This window comes from Nilaparvata lugens, chromosome 9, assembly GCF_014356525.2.
Source record: "Nilaparvata lugens isolate BPH chromosome 9, ASM1435652v1, whole genome shotgun sequence".
NCBI classification, from domain to species: Eukaryota; Metazoa; Arthropoda; class Insecta; order Hemiptera; family Delphacidae; genus Nilaparvata; species Nilaparvata lugens.
Window position 1 is genome coordinate 43,348,668 of NC_052512.1, and position 21,901 is coordinate 43,370,568.

At 36.8% G+C, this 21,901-nt stretch overlaps 2 protein-coding genes across 15 annotated transcripts in view; one reads left to right on the forward strand and one right to left on the reverse strand.

The window, feature by feature from the left end:
* Positions 1–2,532, reverse strand: part of LOC111062177 (protein SMG5) — a 64,799-nt gene extending 62,267 nt beyond the window's left edge. The window contains exons 1-2 of the mRNA XM_039435345.1: positions 2,350–2,532; positions 1,179–1,443 (exon numbers count right to left, since the gene is read on the reverse strand). Coding sequence (XP_039291279.1) covers positions 1,179–1,443; positions 2,350–2,420 — 336 coding nt within the window. The 5' untranslated portion in view covers positions 2,421–2,532. The remainder of the gene's footprint in view (positions 1–1,178; positions 1,444–2,349) is intronic.
* Positions 2,533–2,626: 94 nt separating this feature from the next.
* On the forward strand, positions 2,627–21,397 carry LOC111063556 (60S ribosomal protein L17). Of its 14 annotated transcripts, none has more exons than XM_039435921.1 (5): positions 2,627–2,893; positions 3,581–3,666; positions 5,168–5,302; positions 11,751–11,946; positions 21,213–21,397. In XM_039435921.1, the coding sequence occupies exons 2-5, from the start codon at positions 3,586–3,588 to the stop codon at positions 21,356–21,358; spliced, it is 558 nt and encodes a 185-aa protein (XP_039291855.1). In that variant the 5' UTR covers positions 2,627–2,893; positions 3,581–3,585; the 3' UTR covers positions 21,359–21,397. The 14 variants fall into 14 exon arrangements, with proteins under 14 accessions (XP_039291855.1, XP_039291850.1, XP_039291862.1 ...); XM_039435916.1 differs by lacking the exon at positions 21,213–21,397 and adding an exon at positions 18,729–18,913; XM_039435928.1 differs by lacking the exon at positions 11,751–11,946 and adding an exon at positions 13,996–14,191 and having other exon boundaries at positions 2,630–2,893.
* Positions 21,398–21,901: the final 504 nt, after the last annotated feature.

Sequence of the window (21,901 nt, forward strand, 5' to 3'; positions counted from 1 at the left end):
CATACTGTGCCCTTCTCACACTCTTACACTCCCAACAACACACTAATAATAGACAGTGTATAGGGTGTCTATGTTGCTAATGTAAGTGTTAACTAAAGCCGATAGTCCTAGTAGTTGTTTTTGGTGAAGCTATGTGACGCTGGTAGTCTCTCATACTGTGCCCTTCCTACACTCTTACACTCCCAACAACACACTAATAATAGACAGTGTATATTGTGTCTATGTTGCAAATGTGAGTGTTAACTGAAGCCGATAGTCCTAGTAGTTGTTTTTGGTGAAGCTATGTGACGCTGGTAGTCTCTCATACTGTGCCCTTCTTACACTCCCAACAACACACTAATAATAGACAGTGTATAGGGTGTCTATGTTGCAAATGTGAGTGTTAACTGAATCCGATAGTCCTAGTAGTTGTTTTTGGTGAAGCTATGTGACGCTGGTAGTCTCTCATACTGTGCCCTTCTCACACTCTCACACTCCCAACAACACACTAATAATAGACAGTATTTTAAGCATAGAGAAAATATAGAGATATATAGCATAAGAAATAACATGATAAAGGACCGTTAAGTTGCAAATTACTGTCGACTACTGTCTATTATTTGTGTGTTGTTGAGAGTGTAAGGCTCAATTGACACTTAGGCGACTCAGGTGGAAAAAAGACTGGACTCTAGTGGAGAGCATGTGTTTCCAAATGGTGACACTCAGACCAGTCGATTCTAGTCTCCGCGACGTCACCATTTGAATACACATGCTCTCCACTAGAGTCCAGTCTCTTCTCCACCTGAGTCGCCTAAGTTTGAGTTGAGCCTGAGAGTGTAAGAACGGCACAGTATGAGAGACTACCAGCAAACAGAAAATATGACATAATATTAGGTTTCGTTTACCTTTTCGATACTAAACTAGATGATACGAAACTAACCTTGCACTGCACTGAATGACACAAAACTCAATTGAATGATACAGAACTATGATGAAATGATACAGAACTAACCTTCCATTGCACCGAATGATACACAACTAATATGAAAATAACTAATATGATTTTTTTATCTTACTGAGCTGTGTGTTTTTGTTTTTCTAATTGATTCTGATTGTAAATATTGTGAGTTTGAATAAATAAAATTTGAATTTGATACACAACTAATGATACGTATCCAATTATTTGATACGGAACTAACCTTTCTGATACGTTTGGCAGTGGCTATAACGTCATAGTAGGCTTTCCGCCACAATAGCTCCTCTGCGCGTCTAAACTGCGCATGCGCAGTGGCACCTTCCCCTCCTCCTCCTCCTCCAACTCCCCCACCACCTAGCAGCAGCAAACGTTCGCAAGCGTCTCGCAAACGTGCACGCAAGCTGCACGCCCTAGGCGCGAACAGTTCGCGAACACTTCTCGCGTTGCCTCGAATATCATCTAGTTGGTGGGCAGCATCACTCACGCATCTAAAATCAAATAAATTGAGATTATATTAATTTGAATTAAATTATAAATAAATCATCCTTATTAACCTTCCGGCAGTCGTGCTGTTGTAAAAAGTATCAGTTTTTTTTTGCTGCACAAAACTATTGAATGGTGTGGTGTCAGTGAATGAGTCACCTATGCATTCCAAAACTTTCCCCCCATCATTCCACTGAGTTGCAGTATCAACCGAGCAATGGTTCAGTCTTTAGGTGCCATTTAGTCGCCACAGTGCATAAGATAGGGAAAGACTGTATACGGGGACTGTAAACGAACCAGTAACACGGAATTGATGGCTTTGCTTGATGTACCTTATTGGGCTATGAATTTTTGATTAGTACCTTATTGGTACTACCCTTTTCTAGGTCCACAACGATGCCAATTATGTTTTTGACGGTGTAGAAATATAATTAATTAATGGAGAGAATCGGCATCGCTACTCTACTATCTTTATCCACTGCCATTATAAAGTAGACCTCACTATAAATTTGTCAAGTTCCACAAACTTTGCAGGGTAGGCCTATACAAATAAAAAAATTTTTTTGTGTAATATTACAAAAAGGGCATAACACTGACAAATACAAACAAGTAATTTGAATAATAGAATTGGCTGAATGAATATTATAAATTTAATAACAATACGCTCTTACCCTAATACCTATTGTGCTAAATTATAGGCTAGGTTATATTATTGTGTTGTAGGGTATAATACATTCAATGAGTTTTGCATAGTAGTTCAATAATGTAATCTAATTATAAGTATTCTCTATACAGTTTATAGATGATTTGTGAGGTTTTACCTATTTATTGTAATCAAATTAAATTGTTTAAAAATGAGGAATATGTAAACTTGACAGGTTGAATTTTGTGTTGGTCAACATTTTACTTACCTGTATAAACGTTTTGTCAAATCAACATTTTCATTTCGAACATCCGAGATCGGATTGTAGTTTTTCTTCATGATATCATCTCATTTTCATCCGGATAATTATCATCAATTTCTTATCAAATTTTCCACACGTCTAGAAAAACGACTTTATCACCTCCAAACGCAGCCATCTTGAATTTGAACGTCATGCCATGCCATCATAATTACAGTGCAACGCTGAGCAATGCCTACTTGAACCAGGGGAAAATATAGGACGCCGCATGAGGAAGCCTCGCTCACTTGCCTCGGCGAGGCAAAGTGACATCACTAGAGAACATGTCGGTACTAGGCATAAGAAGATATAATAATATTTTACCTCAAAATCAAAATTTATTTCATTCATAGAATAATCATATTTCAAATTTTTTAAGCATAATTTGATATCATACTGAAGTATTATTTCGATTTTTTAAACGGAAGCATATTTTTACAAGCCTGCAAAGAAAACACGGCCATTGCCACAAAAGCTGTTTTCTTGTCTCTTTCCGGTCGTATTATTAGGGAAGGTAAGCAGTGATAATTTTTATCCATTTCAATCTGTTTATAATAACTGTTTAATATCTTTTTCTTATTTTTAATTATTTCTTCATTACATTTTTATCAAAAATATTTATTTGTTTTACAGGTAGGTCATAAAATATTGAGTAGAAAAGTCAACGTAAATGACATGTTGGTTTTAGGTTATAACATACCGTACCTTCAGTTAACGTTAAATTTATTAGCATGTTTCATTATTACTTAATGATTTATTAAATGGAATTAAATTCCTATAATGTCATATGCTAAACTATAATAAATTTTGATACAACATCTTTGTTCATTACATAATTTATATTATGAGCAAATCTGTAAGTTAACCAAACTTACTCTTCTAACAAAACAAAATATTACAAAAAAATTTTGTTATTACTATTGTTCTTGTCAATATTTAGCAAACAATTGTTGTTCATCACTCAATTTATTTCTAGTAATTTATCTAAATATTCTAAAAATTAGTCGTGTCTTCATTAGCTACCTACCTAACCTATAAACAACACTATACAGAGTTGATTGTTGCTTCCACGCTATACATCATTTAATCTTTGTTGTGCTATGTAAGTTTGTTTCACAAAATAATGTTCAAATTTCCATTTCAATTCAGTTTCATTCTACATGTATCTTTAAAAAGTTAACCTCATTCTCTTATTTTTCAGTTAAAATGGCTCGTTATTCACATGAACCAGACAATGCAACAAAATCTTGCAAAGCTAGGGGATCAAACCTCAGAGTACACTTTAAGGTAAGTTACAAATAAAAAGGTTGAAAGATATTGTTGGATTAAAAACGTGTGATAAGTTATATTCAGTTGGAGAATTTATGTGTTGTAGAATCTTGGATCAACACACACGTAACTCGGGTAGAAAAAAGTCTTTACTATAGTCGAGAGCATGTGTTTCCAAATGGTGACACTCAGACCAGTCGATTCTAGTCTCCGCGACGTCACCATTTGAAAACACAAGCTCTCGACCAGTCAAGTCTTTTCTCTACCTGAGTCGCGTAAGTGTGAGTTAAGCCTTTAGTTAATTTTGTTTAAGTTATCTATTAATAATAAATCTATTGTATTGTTTTCAATTCAAGAAAATTAATTTGAATATAATATTGATTATAAACTAATGCTACAGGTTTCAGTAGGAAGAAATTGTTTTAATAACTTATCTAAAATTTGACAAGGATTCCAAAGGATCGGTTTCAAGTTTGTAACGTAATCTTTGGGAAAATAGTTCGTTGGAAATTTGTTGTACAATACGTATTTTAAACTATTGTGTTCTCTAAAATTATCAATTCTAAATGAAAAATGTTCAGCCACTTGAATGCCTATTTATTGTGATCTCTATTGATTGATTTATTATTGAATATTATTCTCTATTCATTTATACAAATTAAGTTCATGATCAAAATGTTAGGGAGAGGAAAAATAAGGTAACCTTGTGCTATTCCTCTCCCAAATTTAGATAACACATACTCCAAAATAGGTCAGGTCTTGTAGTTCTTTATTTCACAAAATTTTCAGTCCAAGTATTTTTACAAAGTAGATTTTCAAATTTAGGTGCTTCAAAACTAAACATAGAAGAAATATTTCAGATTATATAACTAAAAAAGGAAATATTCACTAATAAAAAATATAATTATTTCGAAGAATTATTGATAAACAAACTTTATTCTCTTGAAACTTATTGTGTGTAGAACATGATTCAGGCTATTCTACCGTTTAATTCTGTCTATTTTTTGTGTGAATAACATGATTCAGGTAATTCTGCTGTGTGGCCACCTAACGGGAAAACCGGAAGAACATTGAATTCCTCATAAATTTTCCCAATTACTCATGGATTTTTCATAAATTTTAATTAATTTAGTAAAGAAGTGTACAGTAACAATAAACACAAATAAAAAACTTGATGGCCAGCAATAATAATTGGCAATGTTTTTGAACCACCTAACCTAAAAAAATATCCAAAAACATCAATCTTCTTGTCATGTCAAAATTGTCAATATATTTGGAAATTTAAATATGCTATTCGCAATTTGTCATGGAAGATGAAACTGAAGATTTCCATAATAAATTCTTTACGAATGTATCTTGCTCCTCAAGTACCGCGGATAGTACTCTACCTGGAAAATCCGAAATTTTGTTCTGGAAAACCGGGAATTACTCATGATTTTTTTATTTTAAAATGGGTGGCCACCCTGTTCTACTATTTAATTGTCTCTTTTTTGACTAATTCTGTATTTTTTGGGTTTAGAACACGAGGGAAACAGCGAAGGCCATTCGTAAGATGCCTCTGCGTCGGGCCGTGCGTTACCTGAAGAACGTCACAGACAAGAAGGAGTGTGTTCCCTTCAGGAGGTTCAATGGCGGGGTTGGTCGTTGTGCGCAGGTTAGTTCTCAATTTTTAATTTATTTTTCAAATAAAATTATAAATAAGATTAAGCTCAAATCATAACAGAAAAGATAGCTTAAGAAGATATGCCATGGTTTGTAGAATTCATTCAAAGTTTGGAAGTCTTGTATCAAATTGTTGTGTTGTGTATCAAGTTGAGATGATACTGTATCATATTGTGTTGATACTGTATTATTCTGTAATGATACTGTATCATTTATGGTGAGACAATAGAGAAAGACAGCATAATAAGAAGATATACCATGGTTTGTAGAATTCATTCAAAATTTGGAGGTTTTGTATCAAACTGTGGTGCCATGTATCAAGTTGAGATGATACTGTATCATATTGTGGTGATACTGTTTCATTTATGGTGATATGCCATGGTAAAGGATCGTTATGTTGCAAATGTGAGTGTTAACTGAAGCCGATAGTCCTAGTAGTTGTTTTTGGTGAAGCTATGTGACGCTGGTAGTCTCTCATACTGTGCCCTTCTTACACTCTTACACTCCCAACAACACACTAAGGCTCAACTCACATTTACGCGACTCAGGTGGAGAAGAGACTCGAGTCCAGTCGAGAGCATGTGTTTTCAAATGGTGACGTCGCGGAGACTAGAATCGACTGGTCTGAGTGTCACCATTTGGAAACACATGCTCTCTACTGGAGTCGAGTCTCTTCTCCACCTGAGTCGCCTAAGTGTGAGTTGAGCCAAAAGGTGCGTACAGATTTACGCGCCGCCAACATGAGCAATTCACTTTTAATCAGCTGATGCCAAGCTTTTTTTATCTGTATCTTACCGTTTCTGTGAAAATACAGATATAGTCAGATGATTAAAAGTGAATTGCTCATGTTCGCAGCGCGTATATCTGTACGCACCTTAATGCCCGGCTGCAGAGTCGTCACATGAAGTTAAAATCAGGCATTCAACTTATTTATGAAGCCATAACTCCAGTTTTCGTTGCACAGATGTCAAAGTAAACTATAGCTCCAATAAAACTAAAAACGCCCAATTAGACACATGATTTCGTTGCAGAGTCGTCAAATAGAGCTTAATATCGGGGACCGAGCTTCGCTTCGCTCTGGAGTACAAAAGCATAACAAATTTATTACGAAAGAAGAAATTATAATAAAATTCATACAGAAATGTTCTATCTAATCACAGTAAATTGAGATAAATTCCCAGAGGAATGCAAAAATTTCTCTCACAAAGGCCCAGTTGCACAAAAGCCGGTTAAATTTTAATTCTGATTAACTTCATGTGAACCAAATCAGAGAAGAACATTTCAAAAAGATGGATCTACTGGAATTAATCAGGATTGAAAATAACCCGGCTTTTTTTGCAACCGGCACTAAGTACCTGATTGAATGATTACAAAAGTTCAACAGCTGAGTTATAATTTTGACACAGTCTCACACACATGAACTCGCTCACTCACTTCAATCACCAACAAACGAGCACAGTATAAGAGACTACCAGCGTCACATAGCTTCACCAAAAACAACTACTTGGACTATCGGCTTCAGTTAACACTCATTTGCAACATAACGGTCCTTTACCATGGCGTATCACCATGAATGATACAGTATTACCACAATATGATACAGTATAAACACAATGGCCCATATGAATAAAACCAGAGCAAATGCTCATGAGCAAGAGCATGGAGCATAAGGTTTTGCTCATGAGCAAAAGAATTTGCTCATTTTTATATGAATAAGCTTCACCTTATACTTTCATCTTATGCTCCTGAACTCTAGAGCAAATGCTCACGTATTTTAAAGATTTTTTATCAGCTGATTCGCTTTTGTAGCCTTACTTTGTTTTTATAGCTTACGGAAGCGCTAAATATGCATGTAGGGGGCACCGCTTGTGTTTGCGTCGTCTGCTCTGTTTTCTATTTATGAATAGAGTTTAGGTTAGTTGAGTTTAGAATTTTTAAATAATAGCGTGAAAAATGTCATCTCTATAATAATCTTCAGCATATTCTTATAATATCAATAGCTTCTTATAATCGTCTACACTTTCATCTTCTTAAATGCATATTTCCTATTTTATGATGGCTATCTTTATATCAGGTAGCTATCTTTTGTATTTATTCTTTTGTAGGAAGGAATAATGGTGATATATATCATGGTTGAATCTAAAAAAAGTTTTATAGTTCTCATCTATTGGTTGTGATCGTATCTGGTATAGTTTCCTCTTCCTCACAGGAATTAGTTGAGCCATTTTACTATGAGCAAAAGGTTATAAGCTGCTCTAGACTGGACTCACCTTTTTTGAAGCATTTGCTTCAAAAGTTGAGCAAATGCTCCAGTTTATTCATACAATTTTGAGTATAAGCTTTTACTTTTGAGCAAATGCTCAAACTATTTTTTTGATGAGCATGAGCAAAAGGTTTTGCTGACGTTTATTCATAGAAAATGAAGCAAATGCTCCATATTTTAGAAGTATAAGCAAATGCTCAACTTTATTCATATGGCCCAATATGTTACAGTATCATCTCATCAACTTGATACACAACACCACAATTTGATACAAAAAGTTGACCCTAATAGTAGACTTTTTGTATTAGATTATATACTGTTATACCTAAAAATAATGTATTTTTCAGTGTGTAACTTACAATTTATTAATAAATTGAAAGAGATTTTGCCGATGATGATGCTGATTATATTGATTCTATTCAGTGATGATACCAATCAATATTTCAGAGTTCACCAAGTCTGAGGCTCCTTTAAAAAAATTCCAACAGTTTCCTGGTTATTATCATAAAGAAAACTGGACGTAGTCTACTGAAGTTGCATTTAAGTCGATTTTTACTTTCCTTGCCCTATTACCATAGGTAAGGAGAGTATTGCTTTCCGAAAAAAATTAAGGTACACCAATTTCTATACGTTTCAAGGTCCCCTGAGTCCAAAAAACTTGTTTTTTGGGTATTGGTCTGTATGTGTGTGTGTGTATGAGTGTATGGGCGTCTGTTTACACGATATCTCATCTCCCAATTAACGGAATGACTTGAAATTTGGAACTTAAGGTCATTTCACTATAAGGATCCGACACGAACAATTTCGATCAAATGCAATTCAAGATGGCGGCTAAAATTGCGAAAATGTTGTCAAAAACAGGGTTTTTCGTGATTATCTCGGAAACGGCTCCAACGATTTTGATCAAATTCATACCTAAAATAGTCATCGATAAGCTCTATCAACTGCCACAAGTCCCATATCTGTAAAAATTTCAGGAGCTCCGCCCTATCAATGCAGATAGATTCCCAATTATCAGTCTTCAGATACAATTGGAACAAAAAAAATCAAGTGGAGTAGATTGAGCATGAAAATCTCCACAATTAATGTTCAGTAACATTTTCACCTAAAATTGAAAATAAGATTTAAATTCGAGACAATGTGATTATTCAATTGCAAATTATTGTTGATTCTATTAAATCATTCACTATGAAAAGATAGCAGACCTCATGAGTGTGTCTCCAGCGTTATTGCCCTGTCACCAGCTGCTGGCTCAAATACTTGAATAGTAGACTTGAGATGCGCGGGAACACTAGCGTCAGGTGATCAATTTTCATAACGGCAAGGAAAGTTGTGTGAGTGCGCCACACCAGATTTTTACTCTAACATTGGCGTATGAAGGAGGCTCCTTTTTCCTTTTATGTTATCCTTGAAATGCAAAATTTCCAAAATCTTGTATATACGTCGACGCGCAATTAAAAAAGGAACAAACCTGTAAACATTCAAACATTAAGGGAAATACCAAACCGTCGACTTGAATCTTAGACCTCACTTCGCTCGGTCAATTATATGCCTGTGATGATACATGATTTACTGATTATTTTCTATGCTGATAGATCAGTAATTTCAGAGTTCACCAAGTCTGAGGCTATATTAAATTATACAGTATCACCACACATGATACAGAATCAACACAATATGATACAGTATCATCTGAGCTTGATATACAACACAATAAGTTGATACAAAACTCCCAAACTTTGGCAATGTTACAGAGGTAGAAAAGGATAGCACTATCTGCTTTGTCAGCAGATAGACAAGGATAGCAACAACAATGTTCATAACTTTCTTACACAGACCATAAGTCGTGTTCACAACTTCATCCACTGCCATCTTGATAATAATTGAATACTGTCATTATAACGTGGACCTCACTATAGAAGACAATATCGGGGACCGAGCTTCGCTCTGGAGTACAAAAGCATAAAAAATGTATTACGAAAGAAGAAATTATAATAACATTCATAAAGAAATGTTCTATCTAATCACAGTACATTGAGATTTATTCTCAGAGGAATGAAAAATTTTCCTCACAAAGCCCCAGTTGCACAAAAGCCGGTTACATTTTAATCCTGATTAACTTCACGTGAAGCAAATCATAGAAGACTATTTTTCAAAAAGATGGATTCACTGGAATTGATTAGGATTGAAAAAAACCCGGCTTTTTGCAACCGGCACTAAGTACCTGATTGAATGATTACAAAAGTTCAACAGCTGAGTCATAATTTTGACACAGTCCCACACACGTGAACTTGCTCACTCACTTCCATCACCAACAGACGACGAAATGATTATTATTAGCTTTTTTCAAATGATGAATAATAAGTATCCTTTTGATGTCCTTCAGCGAGTTTTCCCAGGGATGAGACCTAGTGCAATCGAATCTTTATATTATAAACCTACTATGTTCTGAATTTCGTGAGAATCGTTAGAGCCGTTTTCGGGATCCGGTGAAATAAAAACATTAAACATCTAAACATAGAAACAGAAGTTGCTCGTTCAATAGTATAGGATGTTCCAATTCATTACTATAGTGAGGTCCATGTTATAATGGCAGTGGAGAAAGATAGGAGATCAACGTTGCCGATCCTCTGTCTTGTCAATGCCTTCTATAGACGGTAGCTGATACAGGTTTATTGATGTAATATTAACTGTTCATTCTTGTTTAAGATAATCAATTAAGCAAGAAATTATATTTTTAATAATTTCATAATGAAATTCCCTGTGTCTTGTATTTGTTACTGTGGACTTTTTTTTGTTCGAACATTTAGATTTTTTGACGAGTTTCTGATCCCCCTGTTCAGGTGGGCAGTGGATGCTATTTAATTTATCTATCATAAAGTAAGATGAAATATTTTGTTAATTAATAACTATCAATTCTACATTGTTAAATACGATCTAGCAACAGAGCAAAGCGAGAAAGAAATAGCGCTATGCGCTTTGTTGAATGATAGACAAGGATAGCAACACTAATGTTAATCGAATACTGTCATTATAACGTGGACCTCACTATAGGAAGATGATACAAAGATCACCACATATGATCATAGAGAAACAATAGCGTAAGTAGATATCCCATGGTATAGGTAATTAATGTCGCAACTTTTACTGTTATCTCAAGCCGATTACTGTCGATTCTTGTCAGTTTTTACTGTTTTGTTGGGGTGAGAGTGTATGAACGGCACAATTTGAGAGACTACCAGCGTCACACAGCTGCATGAGAAAAAACTACGTGAACTATCGGCTTGGGATAACAGTAAAAGTTGCGACATTAATTCCCTATACCATGGGATATCTACTTATGCTATTGTTTCTCTATGCTACTATTCAAAAATTATTCGTCGGACGGGAAATAATTTCCATCTATAGTAAGGTCCACGTTATAATGACAGTATTTGATCAACTTTGCTTTTGCTATCCTTGTCTATCATTCCACAAAGCCGGTGGTACTATCCTTTTCTAGGTCCGCAGCGATGCCAATTATGTTTTTGACAGTGTAGAAATATAATTAATTAATGAAGAGAATCGGCATCACTATTTTTCTATCTTTATCAACTGCCATTATAACATGGACCTCACTATAGCTGTTTACCTTGTTGTCTATATTTTGCAGTAGCAGAAGTCATCGGGGTGAATTACAGCGGTTAATTTGGGTTTTCGTTTAATAATAATAATTGATTCATTAGCATTTGAATAATTGCTATATATCAGTCATTTCCATCTGTAGTGTATCGATATTCGATATATTTCAATCTTGATGCTATCGATATTTGATGTATCGAAAATTCGATATTTTTGAAATTGATACTGATTTTTTAACTATTCAATCTTGATGCTATCGATATTTGATGTATCGAAAATTCGATATTTTTGAAATTGATACTGATTTTTTAACTATTCAATCTTGATGCTATCGATATTTGATGTATCGAAAATTCGATATTTTTGAAATTGATACTGATTTTTTAACTATTCAATCTTGATGAAATCGATATTTGATGTATCGAAAGTTCGATATATTTTGATCTCGATGCTATCGATATTTGATGTATCGAAAATTCGATATTTTTGAAATCGATACTGATTTTTTTATCTATGCGAATCGATTTAATGTGGATGTTGTTGTGTGTTGATACAGGCCAAACAGTGGGGCACCACCCAGGGCCGTTGGCCGAAGAAGTCGGCCGAATTTCTGCTACAGCTGTTGAAGAACGCCGAGTCGAACGCTGACTACAAGGGGCTCGATGTCGACAGGCTGGTGATCGATCACATTCAGGTCAACCGCGCACCCTGTCTGCGCAGACGCACATACCGTGCTCACGGACGTATTAATCGTTAGTATTTTGAACAATAATGAATTTACTTGTCATAGTCATTCAATTTCAGCTGTTTTACATCCATGAAATCAAGCCGGTAAACAGCTGATTATAGAACAAATAAACATATGATTACCATTACAGCATACTATACTGTAATAAAATCATATGTTTCCTTTACAGTCGAGTATGTTTCCTATTTCCGGATTTGGAACAGCAAAACTGGTACCAAAACCGCTCCAGGTGGAAGTTTTGTCAACTACAATCAAGAAATTCCTGATTCGAAACTTGTAAACTAGGTTATGTTTATAGAATGCATGTAGTAATGTCAGCACAAGCAGGTATTTTTTTCTGTTTCTCAATTATTATTTTTTAGATTATTATGACAAAAAATTGTGTAAATTACTTGGACGTGAATGTCTTTTGCAGTGCTCGAATGAAATTGTAGTCTCGGCTAACGCCTCAACTAGTAACATCATTCTCGCCTGCAAAAGGGCCCTTCCCGTCCTTGTGACTTAAGATACTATTACTTGTCATGGCACTACCCTCCGTAAATAAAGCCGTAGTGCATTCGTGTGACGTCAGCACAGGTATCCTCCTATACCAGGGGTCTCCAACCTTTTTTATCTAAGGGCCACATTTTTAATTCTTGGGAGGCTTAGAGGGCCAATAACAAGGATGGACGTGGAATTCGACTTGTGGGGACACACACGACGGGGGATTTGGGGGGTGTACAACTATTATATTTCCATTAAAATAATATGAGGAGTTTCAAGTAGGTTTAATTAAAACACAGGAAGAAACAAACCAGTTCATTTCAATCCTATCCCCTACATGTATGATACAGTTCTTTCCTTAATTGAATCGCTAATTGCAGAAAGGGAACATGTCCAGTTTTCGTAATTTTACAGGAGAGACAAAATAGTATATTTCGCACCTAGGGCCGAAAATGAGACTTTTCCGGCTCGAAATCGGTTTTCAAGTCCGAGGCCGTTGGCCGAGGACTAGAAAAGATTGAGAGCCGGAAAAAAATTTTTGCCCATGGTGAGAACGTTATTTTTCGCCACACAGAAAAATATGAGAATAATTGTGTATTAGGCACTTCTGAAAGCAAAACAGGAAGGTCATAGCTCCAGCAAATCTGAGGTAATCTGACTCACTCACTCACTCACTCGCATAACTAAAAATCTACCGGGCCAAAAACGTTCAAATTTGGTAGGTATGTTCAGTTGGCCCTTTAGAGGCGCACTAAGAAATCTTTTGGCAATATTTAACTCTAAAGGTTGTTTTTAAGGGTTCAAAGTTCGTCTTTTAGCATGTATATTCTTCTTCTCCCAATCTCTTAATTATAATTGAAATTTCCATATCATATGTTACTATAGAACTATAATCTAGATAGAGTACCTCTTCGAAACAGTTGTTAACTGGCAACTAAATTAATAATTTTGTCGGGTTGGCATTAAGTTGAGATGACTTTGTTAGGTTGGCACCAAGTTGAAGATTTAAATGCATTTATCGCGGAAAAGTTGATTGGGCACTGCTACTTCAATCCTGGGAATATTAAATCACTAGCCGTCAGGCTCGCTTCGCTCGCCATATCCGTTTAGCCAGACGTTTAGTCTGGACCCCCGACTGGATTGTCCTAACATATGATAAAAATGCTCAAATGAAAAATGCAGGCGAGCGAAGCGAGCCTGCTGATCTCATTCTTGTATGATCTAGTCGGGGGTCCAGGGGGCGGAGCCGATATGGCGAGCGAAGCGAGCCTTATGGCTAGTTGCTATATCAGTCATTTCCATCTGTAGTATATCGATATTCGATATATTATTTCAATCTTGATGCTATCGATATTTGATGTATCGAAAATTCGATATTTTTGAAATTGATACTGATTTTTTAACTATTCAATCTTGATGCTATCGATATTGATGTATCGAAATTTCGATATATTTTGATCTCGATGCTATCGATATTTGATTTATCGAAAATTCGATATTTTTGAAATCGATACTGATTTTTTAACTATGCGAATCGATTTAATGTGGATGTTGTTGTGTGTTGATACAGGCCAAGCAGTGGGGCACCACCCAGGGCCGTTGGCCGAAGAAGTCAGCCGAATTTCTGCTACAGCTGTTGAAGAACGCCGAGTCGAACGCTGACTACAAGGGGCTCGATGTCGACAGGCTGGTGATCGATCACATTCAGGTCAACCGAGCACCCTGCCTGCGCAGACGCACATACCGTGCTCACGGACGTATTAATCGTGAGTATTTTGAACAATAATGAATTTACTTGTCATAGCCAACGAGCTAAAATCATAGAGAAACAATAGCGTAAGTAGATATCCCATGCTATAGGGCGTTTATGTCGCAACTTTTACTGTTATCTCAAGCCTACAGTCCACGTAGTTCTTTCCTGTGAAGCTTTATGACGCTGGTAGTCTCTCATATTGTGCCGTTCATACACTCTTACCCGGTCAAAACAGTAAAAATCGAGAGTAATCGGCTTGAGATAACAGTAAAAGTCGCGGCATAAACGCCCTATACCATGGGATATCTACTTACGCTATTGTTTCTCTATGCTAAAATATAGTACACCATAAGAGCGGCGCTGTTGGTGTGCTTTCAGCGCTCTCAATGTGTTACACGGCGAACCAAGGGCAGCCATGGTTGATTGATTGAGTACTTTATTTATGTAGATTACAATATATACTGGCTTATACACTTATATACAATAGCTTACAATACAGCAAAATTATAGATGAATTTACATAATATTGACTAAGAAATAATTATTGAACTGTCATAATGATATGAAAAAGCAATTTGTAATATAATAACTATAGATAATTATATTGTAATGCATGTACATAAATTGGCGGAGCTTTGGACATATCAATCTCCATTCTTTGGAAACAATATTAAAAATATCCTCCCCACTAACTCTCTACCAAATGACAGAGAGAGGCAAGAAGAGCCTCTATGCCTCTATTGCCAGTCTGCTACTGCAGGAATAGGTGTGTTTTTGTGAATTAAATTGATTTCTATGACTAAATATTATCATTATAATATTTATGATGATGATGATGGTATTGCAAACTTGACTGGAATGAACTATAGACATCAGCTTATATTATACTAGCCGTCAGGCTCGCTTCGCTCGCCATATCCGTCTAGCCAGGGGGCTCCGCCCCCTGGACCCCCGACTGGATCGTCCAAGAATGAGATCAGCAGGCTCGCTTCGCTCGCCTGCATTTTTCATTTGAGCATTTTTATCATATGTTAGGACAATCCAGTCTGGGGCCAGACTGAACGTCTGGCTAAACGGATATGGCGAGCGAAGCGAGCCTGACGGCTAGTAATATAATATTCCCAGGATTGAAGTAGCAGTGCCCAATCAATTTTTCCGCGATAAATGCATTTAAATCTTCAACTTGGTGCCAACCTAACAAAGTCAACTCAACTTAATGCCAACCTGACAAAATTATTAATTTAGTTGCCAGTTAACAACTCTTTCGAAGAGGTACTCTATCTAGATTATAGTTCTTTAGTAACATATGATATGGAAATTTCAATTATAATTAAGAGATTGGAGAAGAAGAATATACATGCTAAAAGACGAACTTTAAACCATTAAAAACCACCCTTAGAGTTAAAATATTGCCAAAAGATTTCTTAGTGCGCCTCTAAAGGGCCAACTGAACATACCTACCAAATTTGAACGTTTCTGGTACGGTAGATTTTTAGTACTGCGAGTGAGTCAGTCAGTCAGTCAGTGAGTGAGTGAGTGAGTGCCATTTCGCTTTTATATATACAGATTATATTATGATCATGTATTCATGTTAGGCCGGTTTTGTTTGATGTTAGGCCTGTATTAGTTCTATGATATGAAAAAATATGACTTCGAACAACTTATTTCATATGTTCTGCATATGACAGAAATATTACCGTCTAATACCGGCCTTAGTTTGTTATTTTTTTACTATCATATTTTGCCTTCTTGTTATGAACTTAGAGTTATGTGGATAAGTACCGTAAGCTGATATCAAAGAAACGTCTTCATAGCCTAAACTAGTTTTTCGAATTCCTTACTCAAAATAACATAAAAAATAATCCAATCGCTAAAATAATAATTTTGCAGTCACGGTATGGCATATCAACTAAGTAGAGCACTTGTACGGCTAAACAGTATCAACACTGTATTTTAGGCTACATTAATTTTACCAAGGCTTCAAATAAAGCATTTGAAACAGTTAATTTTATGGATGCAAAACAACTGTAATACATATATTTAAAATGCTCGATAAAAATGCAATGTAGTATTTATTAAATATAATTGATTTGTATTTTATGTAAGTTCCCAGTATATCAATTGGGCCATTCAAATTTTCCGCCACTTCTTGCCTCTCTCTGTCATGGCTGCCCGTAACAGGAATAGCGGCCACTCAGCCACTCTATAGTTTACTATATTTTAGCTCGTTGGTCATAGCACTACCTCCGTAAACAAAGCAGTAGTGCATTCGTGTGACGTCAGCACAGGTATCCTCCTATACCAGGGGTCTCCAACCTTTTTTATCTAAGGGCCACATTTTTACTTTCCTTGCCCTATTACCATAGGTAAGGAAAGTATTGCTTTCCGAAAAAAATTAAGGTATGTAAATTTGTAAATTTCTATACGTTTCGAGGTCCCCTGAGTCCAAAAAAGTGGTTTTTGGGTATTGGTCTGTATATGTGTGTATGAGTGTATGTGCGTCTGTGTACACGATATCTCATCTCCCAATTAACGAAATGACTTGAAATTTGGAACTTAAGGTCCTTACCCTATAAGGGTCCGACACGAACAATTTCGACAAAATCCAATTCAAGATGGCGGCTGAAATTGCGAAAATGTTGTCAAAAACAGGGTTTTTCGCGATTTTCTCGAAAATGGCTCCAACGATTTTGATCAAATTCATACCTAGAGAGGTTATTGATAATCTCTATCAACTGCCACAAGTCCCATATCTGTAAAAATTTCAGGAGCTCCGCCTCATCTAGGTAAAGTTTGATTTCAGATTTCCAATTATCAGGCTCCAGATACAGTTTAAACAAAAAATTTCGAGTGGAAAAGATTGAGTATGAAAATCTCTACAATTAATGTTCAGTAACATTTTCACCTAAAATTTAAAATAAGCTCGAAATTCGAGAAAATGTTATTATTTCAATTGCAAACTGTTGGCAACTGTTGATTCTATTAAATCATTCACTATGAAGAGATAGCAGACCTCGTGTGTCTCCAGCGTTATTGTCCTGTCACCAGCTGGCTTAGATCTTTGAATAGACTTTAGATGCGCGGGAACACTAGCGTCAGGTGATCAATTCTCATAACGGCAAGGAAAGTTGTGTGAGTGCGCCACACCAGATTTTTAATTCTTGGGAAGCTTAGAGGGCCAATAACAAGGATGTACGTGGAATTTGACTTGTGGGGACACACACGACGGGGGATTTGGGGGGTGTTAAATTATTATATTCCCATTAAAATAGTATGAGGTGTTTTAAGTAGGTTTAATTAAAACACAGGAAGAAACAAACCAATTCATTTCAATCCTATCCCCTACGTGTATGATGCGGTACTTTCCTTAATTATTATAGTATAGATACGTTCTTCAACTTGGTGCTAACCTGATAAAGTGATAGAACTCAAATCCTGAAACCTTCCTCAACGTCAACTTGACAAAATTGGACTGGTTAATAATTTAGTTGCCAATTTTAACCATCTGTTTGTTTCGAAGAGGTAGTCTCTCTGGATTATAGTTCTATATTAACATACATGGTATGTATTCATGTCCCATGAATGACGTTTGCACATGAATTCTGAAAAATCTAGAAGGAAATGTTGATATTTGGGCTTCCGGGTGCACGTGATTGATATTTTTAGAATCTATGTGCAAAATTTGGAGATCCAAATCATTCCTGTTTTTCTGGTATGCAATCCACAAGTTGACATGTTTTGATGCGAACAAACACAACCCTACTCTCTCTCTTATTATATAGATAAGTGTATAAGCCAGTATAATTGTAATCTACATGTAAATAAAGTAATCAATCAATCACACTCTCTCTCTCTCTAATACACACACATACTGGCTCTCTTCCTTCTACTTCATTCACTCAATCCTCTTCTTCTCTTACACAGTCTTTCTCTTTTCTTCTCCAACTCTTTCTCTCTCACTCACACCCTCTCTTCACCACTCACTCGCTCTCTCTCACACTCTGACTCTTGTTCGTTCACACACACACACACACTCTCTCTCTCTCTCTCTTTCTCTGATCTTAAAAAGCAGTTTCTCTTCTTCTCCTTCTTCTTCCTCTACTTACTATCATACTTCTTCACCATCATATTTCTGTTCTTCTTCTTCTCCCTTTTCCTCTTCTTCTTCTTCTCCTCCTTCTTCTCCCTCCACTTTCTATCATACATCTTCGCCATCATATTTCTGTTCTTCTTTTTCTCCCTCTTCTTCTTCTCCTCCTCCTCCTCTTCTTCTTCTTCTTCTTCTTCTTCTTCTTCTTCTTCTTCTTCTTCTTCCTCTTCTCCCTCTACTTTCTATCGTACATCTTCGCCATCATATTTCTGTTCTTCTTCTTCTCCCTCTTCTTCTCCTCCACCTTCTTCATCTTCTTCTTCTTCTCCTTCTTCTCCCTCTACTTTCTATCATACTTCTTCGCCATCATATTTCTGTTCCTCTTCTTCGTCTTCTTCATTTGCATTGTAAATAAATAAAATAATAGTTGATTTTCATTGATTTTAATTTTGTTTTGCAGCCTACATGAGCTCGCCGTGTCACATTGAGGTGATCCTGACAGAGAAGGAGGAATTGGTTGCCAAGGCAACAGAAGAGGAGCCCGCTAAGAAGAAAGTCTCCAAGAAGAAGTTGGCTCGTCAGAAGGAGAAGATGATGAGGGATTAATTGTTGACGTTACAATAAACCTGGTTTTATAGTGTCAAACCTCGTTTTATTCCTTCAATTTACCTTGTTTTTAAAGCTGCGTACACATATACGCACTTCCAACCCGCACCGAGCACGCTCCGCCTTCGTACCGCCCTTGTTCCTCCATCGCGCCACAGTCGCTCCGCCCGCGCACCCATCATGAACGTTACGGAAGATGTTAGCTCTTCTCGCATTCCCCGGTCGATCCACTCTTGCTCGCCGGTCGATCATCAATCGCTCTGCTGGAGTGACGTTCGGTTGCGGAGCAGAGCGAAAGTCTGTACGCACCTTATCACTTTCCGGACGAACTACGACTCTAGTCCGTTTAACACCTGGGGCCGGAGCCTCCAGAACTTGTTTTTCGCCTCAAGCCGGCGGGTTTTCAGCTATTTTTACTTTCCTTGTCCTATTACCATAGGTAAGGAAAGTATTGCTTTCCGAAAATAATTAAGGTACCCCAATTTCTAAATTACAATACGTTTCAAGGTCCCCTGAGTCCAAAAAATCTGGTGTGGCGCACTCACACAACTTTCCTTGCCGTTATGAAAATTGATCATCTGACGCTAGTGTTCCCGCGCATCTGAAGTCTACTATTCAAAGATTTGAGCCAGCTGGTGACAGGGCAATAACGCTGGAGACACACGAAGTCTGCTATCTTTTCATAGTGAATGATTTAATAGAATCAACAGTTGCCAACAGTTTGCATTATTGAATAAACTCATTTTCTCGAATTTCGAGCTTATTTCCAATTTTAGGTGAAAATGTCACTGAACATTAATTGTAAAGATTTTTATGCTCAATCTTTTCCACTTGAAATTTTTTGTTTAAATTGTATCTGAAGCCTGATAATTGGGAATCTGAAATCACACTTTGCATTGATGGGGCGGAGCTCCTGAAATTTTTACAGATATGAGACTTGTGGCAGTTGATAGAACTTATCAATGACTATTTTAGGTATAAATTTGATCAAAATCGTTGGAGCCGTTTTTGAGGAAATCGCGAAAAACCCTGTTTTTGACAACATTTTAGCCGCCATTTTGAATTGCATCAGATCGAAATTGTTCGTGTCGGATACTTATATCGTAAGGACCTCAAGTTCCAAATTTCAAGTCATTCCGTTAATTGGGAGATGAGATATCGTGTACACAGACGCACATACACTCATACACACACACATACAGACCAATACCCAAAAACCACTTTTTTGGACTCAGGGGACCTTGAAACGTATAGAAATTTAGAAATTGGGGTACCTTAATTTTTCTCGGAAAGCAATACTTTCCTTACCTATGGTAATAGGGCAAGGAAAGTAAAAATCACAAAAATGTACAGTCCAAATATACCTATCAATATTAATAGCATTACATGCTAATAATTTTTTGTGAACGACTATCAAAAGCTTGAAAGGAGAGAAAAGTCGGGAGAAAATAATGTTATGCCACTTCCAGTTATCAATATTGCCTGCCTCATTGCTTGCAATTAATAGTCCACACAACAGCTGACTTTTCACTAATGACTAAGATACATTGAGATATTAATTGCATGCAATTAATAATCCGCTCGACAGCTGATTTATGATGAATAATATTCTAAAGTCTGATTTTCACGGTAATATTGGCGTTCGAAGAACACTTGTCAGCTGATTTATGATGAATAATAATTCTATAGTCTGATTTTTACTCTAATATTGGCGTATGAAGGAGGACACTCTGACTCTTGTTCACACACTCTCGCTTTCTCTCTGTCTGTTTTCTCTCTCTCTCTCTCTCTCTCTCTCTCTCTCTCTCTCTCTCTCTGATCTTAAAAAGCAGTTTCTCTTCTTCTTCTTCTCCCTCTACTTACTATCATACATCTTCGCCATCATATTTCTGTTCTTCTTCTTCTTCTTCTTCTTCTTCTTCTTCTTCTTCTTCTTCTTCTCCTCCTTTTCCTTCTTCTCCCTCTACTTTCTATCATACTTCTTCGCCATCATATTTCTGTTCTTCTTCTTCTCCCTCTTCTTCTTCTTCTTCTTCTTCTTCCTCTACTTTCTATCATACATCTTCGCCATCATATTTCTGTTCTTCTTCTCCCTCTTCTTCTCCTCCAGCTTCTTCTCCCTCTACTTTCTATTATACTTCTTCGCCATCATTTTTCTGTTCTTCTTCTTTCTCTACTTTCTATCATACTTCTACGCCATCATTTTTCTGTCCTTCTTTCTCTACTTTCTATTATACTTCTTCGCCATCATATTTCTGTTCTTCGTCTTCTTCTTCATTTACATTGTAAATAAATAAAATAATAGTTGATTCTCATTGATTTTAATTTTGTTTTGCAGCCTACATGAGCTCGCCGTGCCACATTGAGGTGATCCTGACAGAGAAGGAGGAATTGGTTGCCAAGGCAACAGAAGAGGAGCCCGCTAAGAAGAAAGTCTCCAAGAAGAAGTTGGCTCGTCAGAAGGAGAAGATGATGAGGGATTAATTGTTGACGTTGCAATAAACCTGGTTTTATAGTGTCAAACCTCGTTTTATTCCTTCAATTTACCTTGTTTTTAAAGCTGCGTACACATATACGCACTTCCAACCCGCACCGAGCACGCTCCGCCTTCGTACCGCCCTTGTTCCTCCATCGCACCACAGTCGCTCCGCCCACGCACCCATCATGAACGTTATGGAAGATGTTAGCTCTTCTCGCATTCCCCGGTCGATCCACTGTTGCTCGCCGGTCGATCATCAATCGCTCTGCTGGAGTGACGTTCGGTTGCGGAGCAGAGCGAAAGTCTGTACGCACCTTATCACTTTCCGGACGAACTACGACTCTAGTCCGTTTAACACCTGGGGCCGGAGCCTCCAGAACTTGTTTTTCGCCTCCAGCCGGCGGGTTTTCAGCTATTTTTACTTTCCTTGTCCTATTACCATAGGTAAGGAAAGTATTGCTTTCCGAAAATAATTAAGGTACCCCAATTTCTAAATTACAATACGTTTCAAGGTCCCCTGAGTCCAAAAAATCTGGTGTGGCGCACTC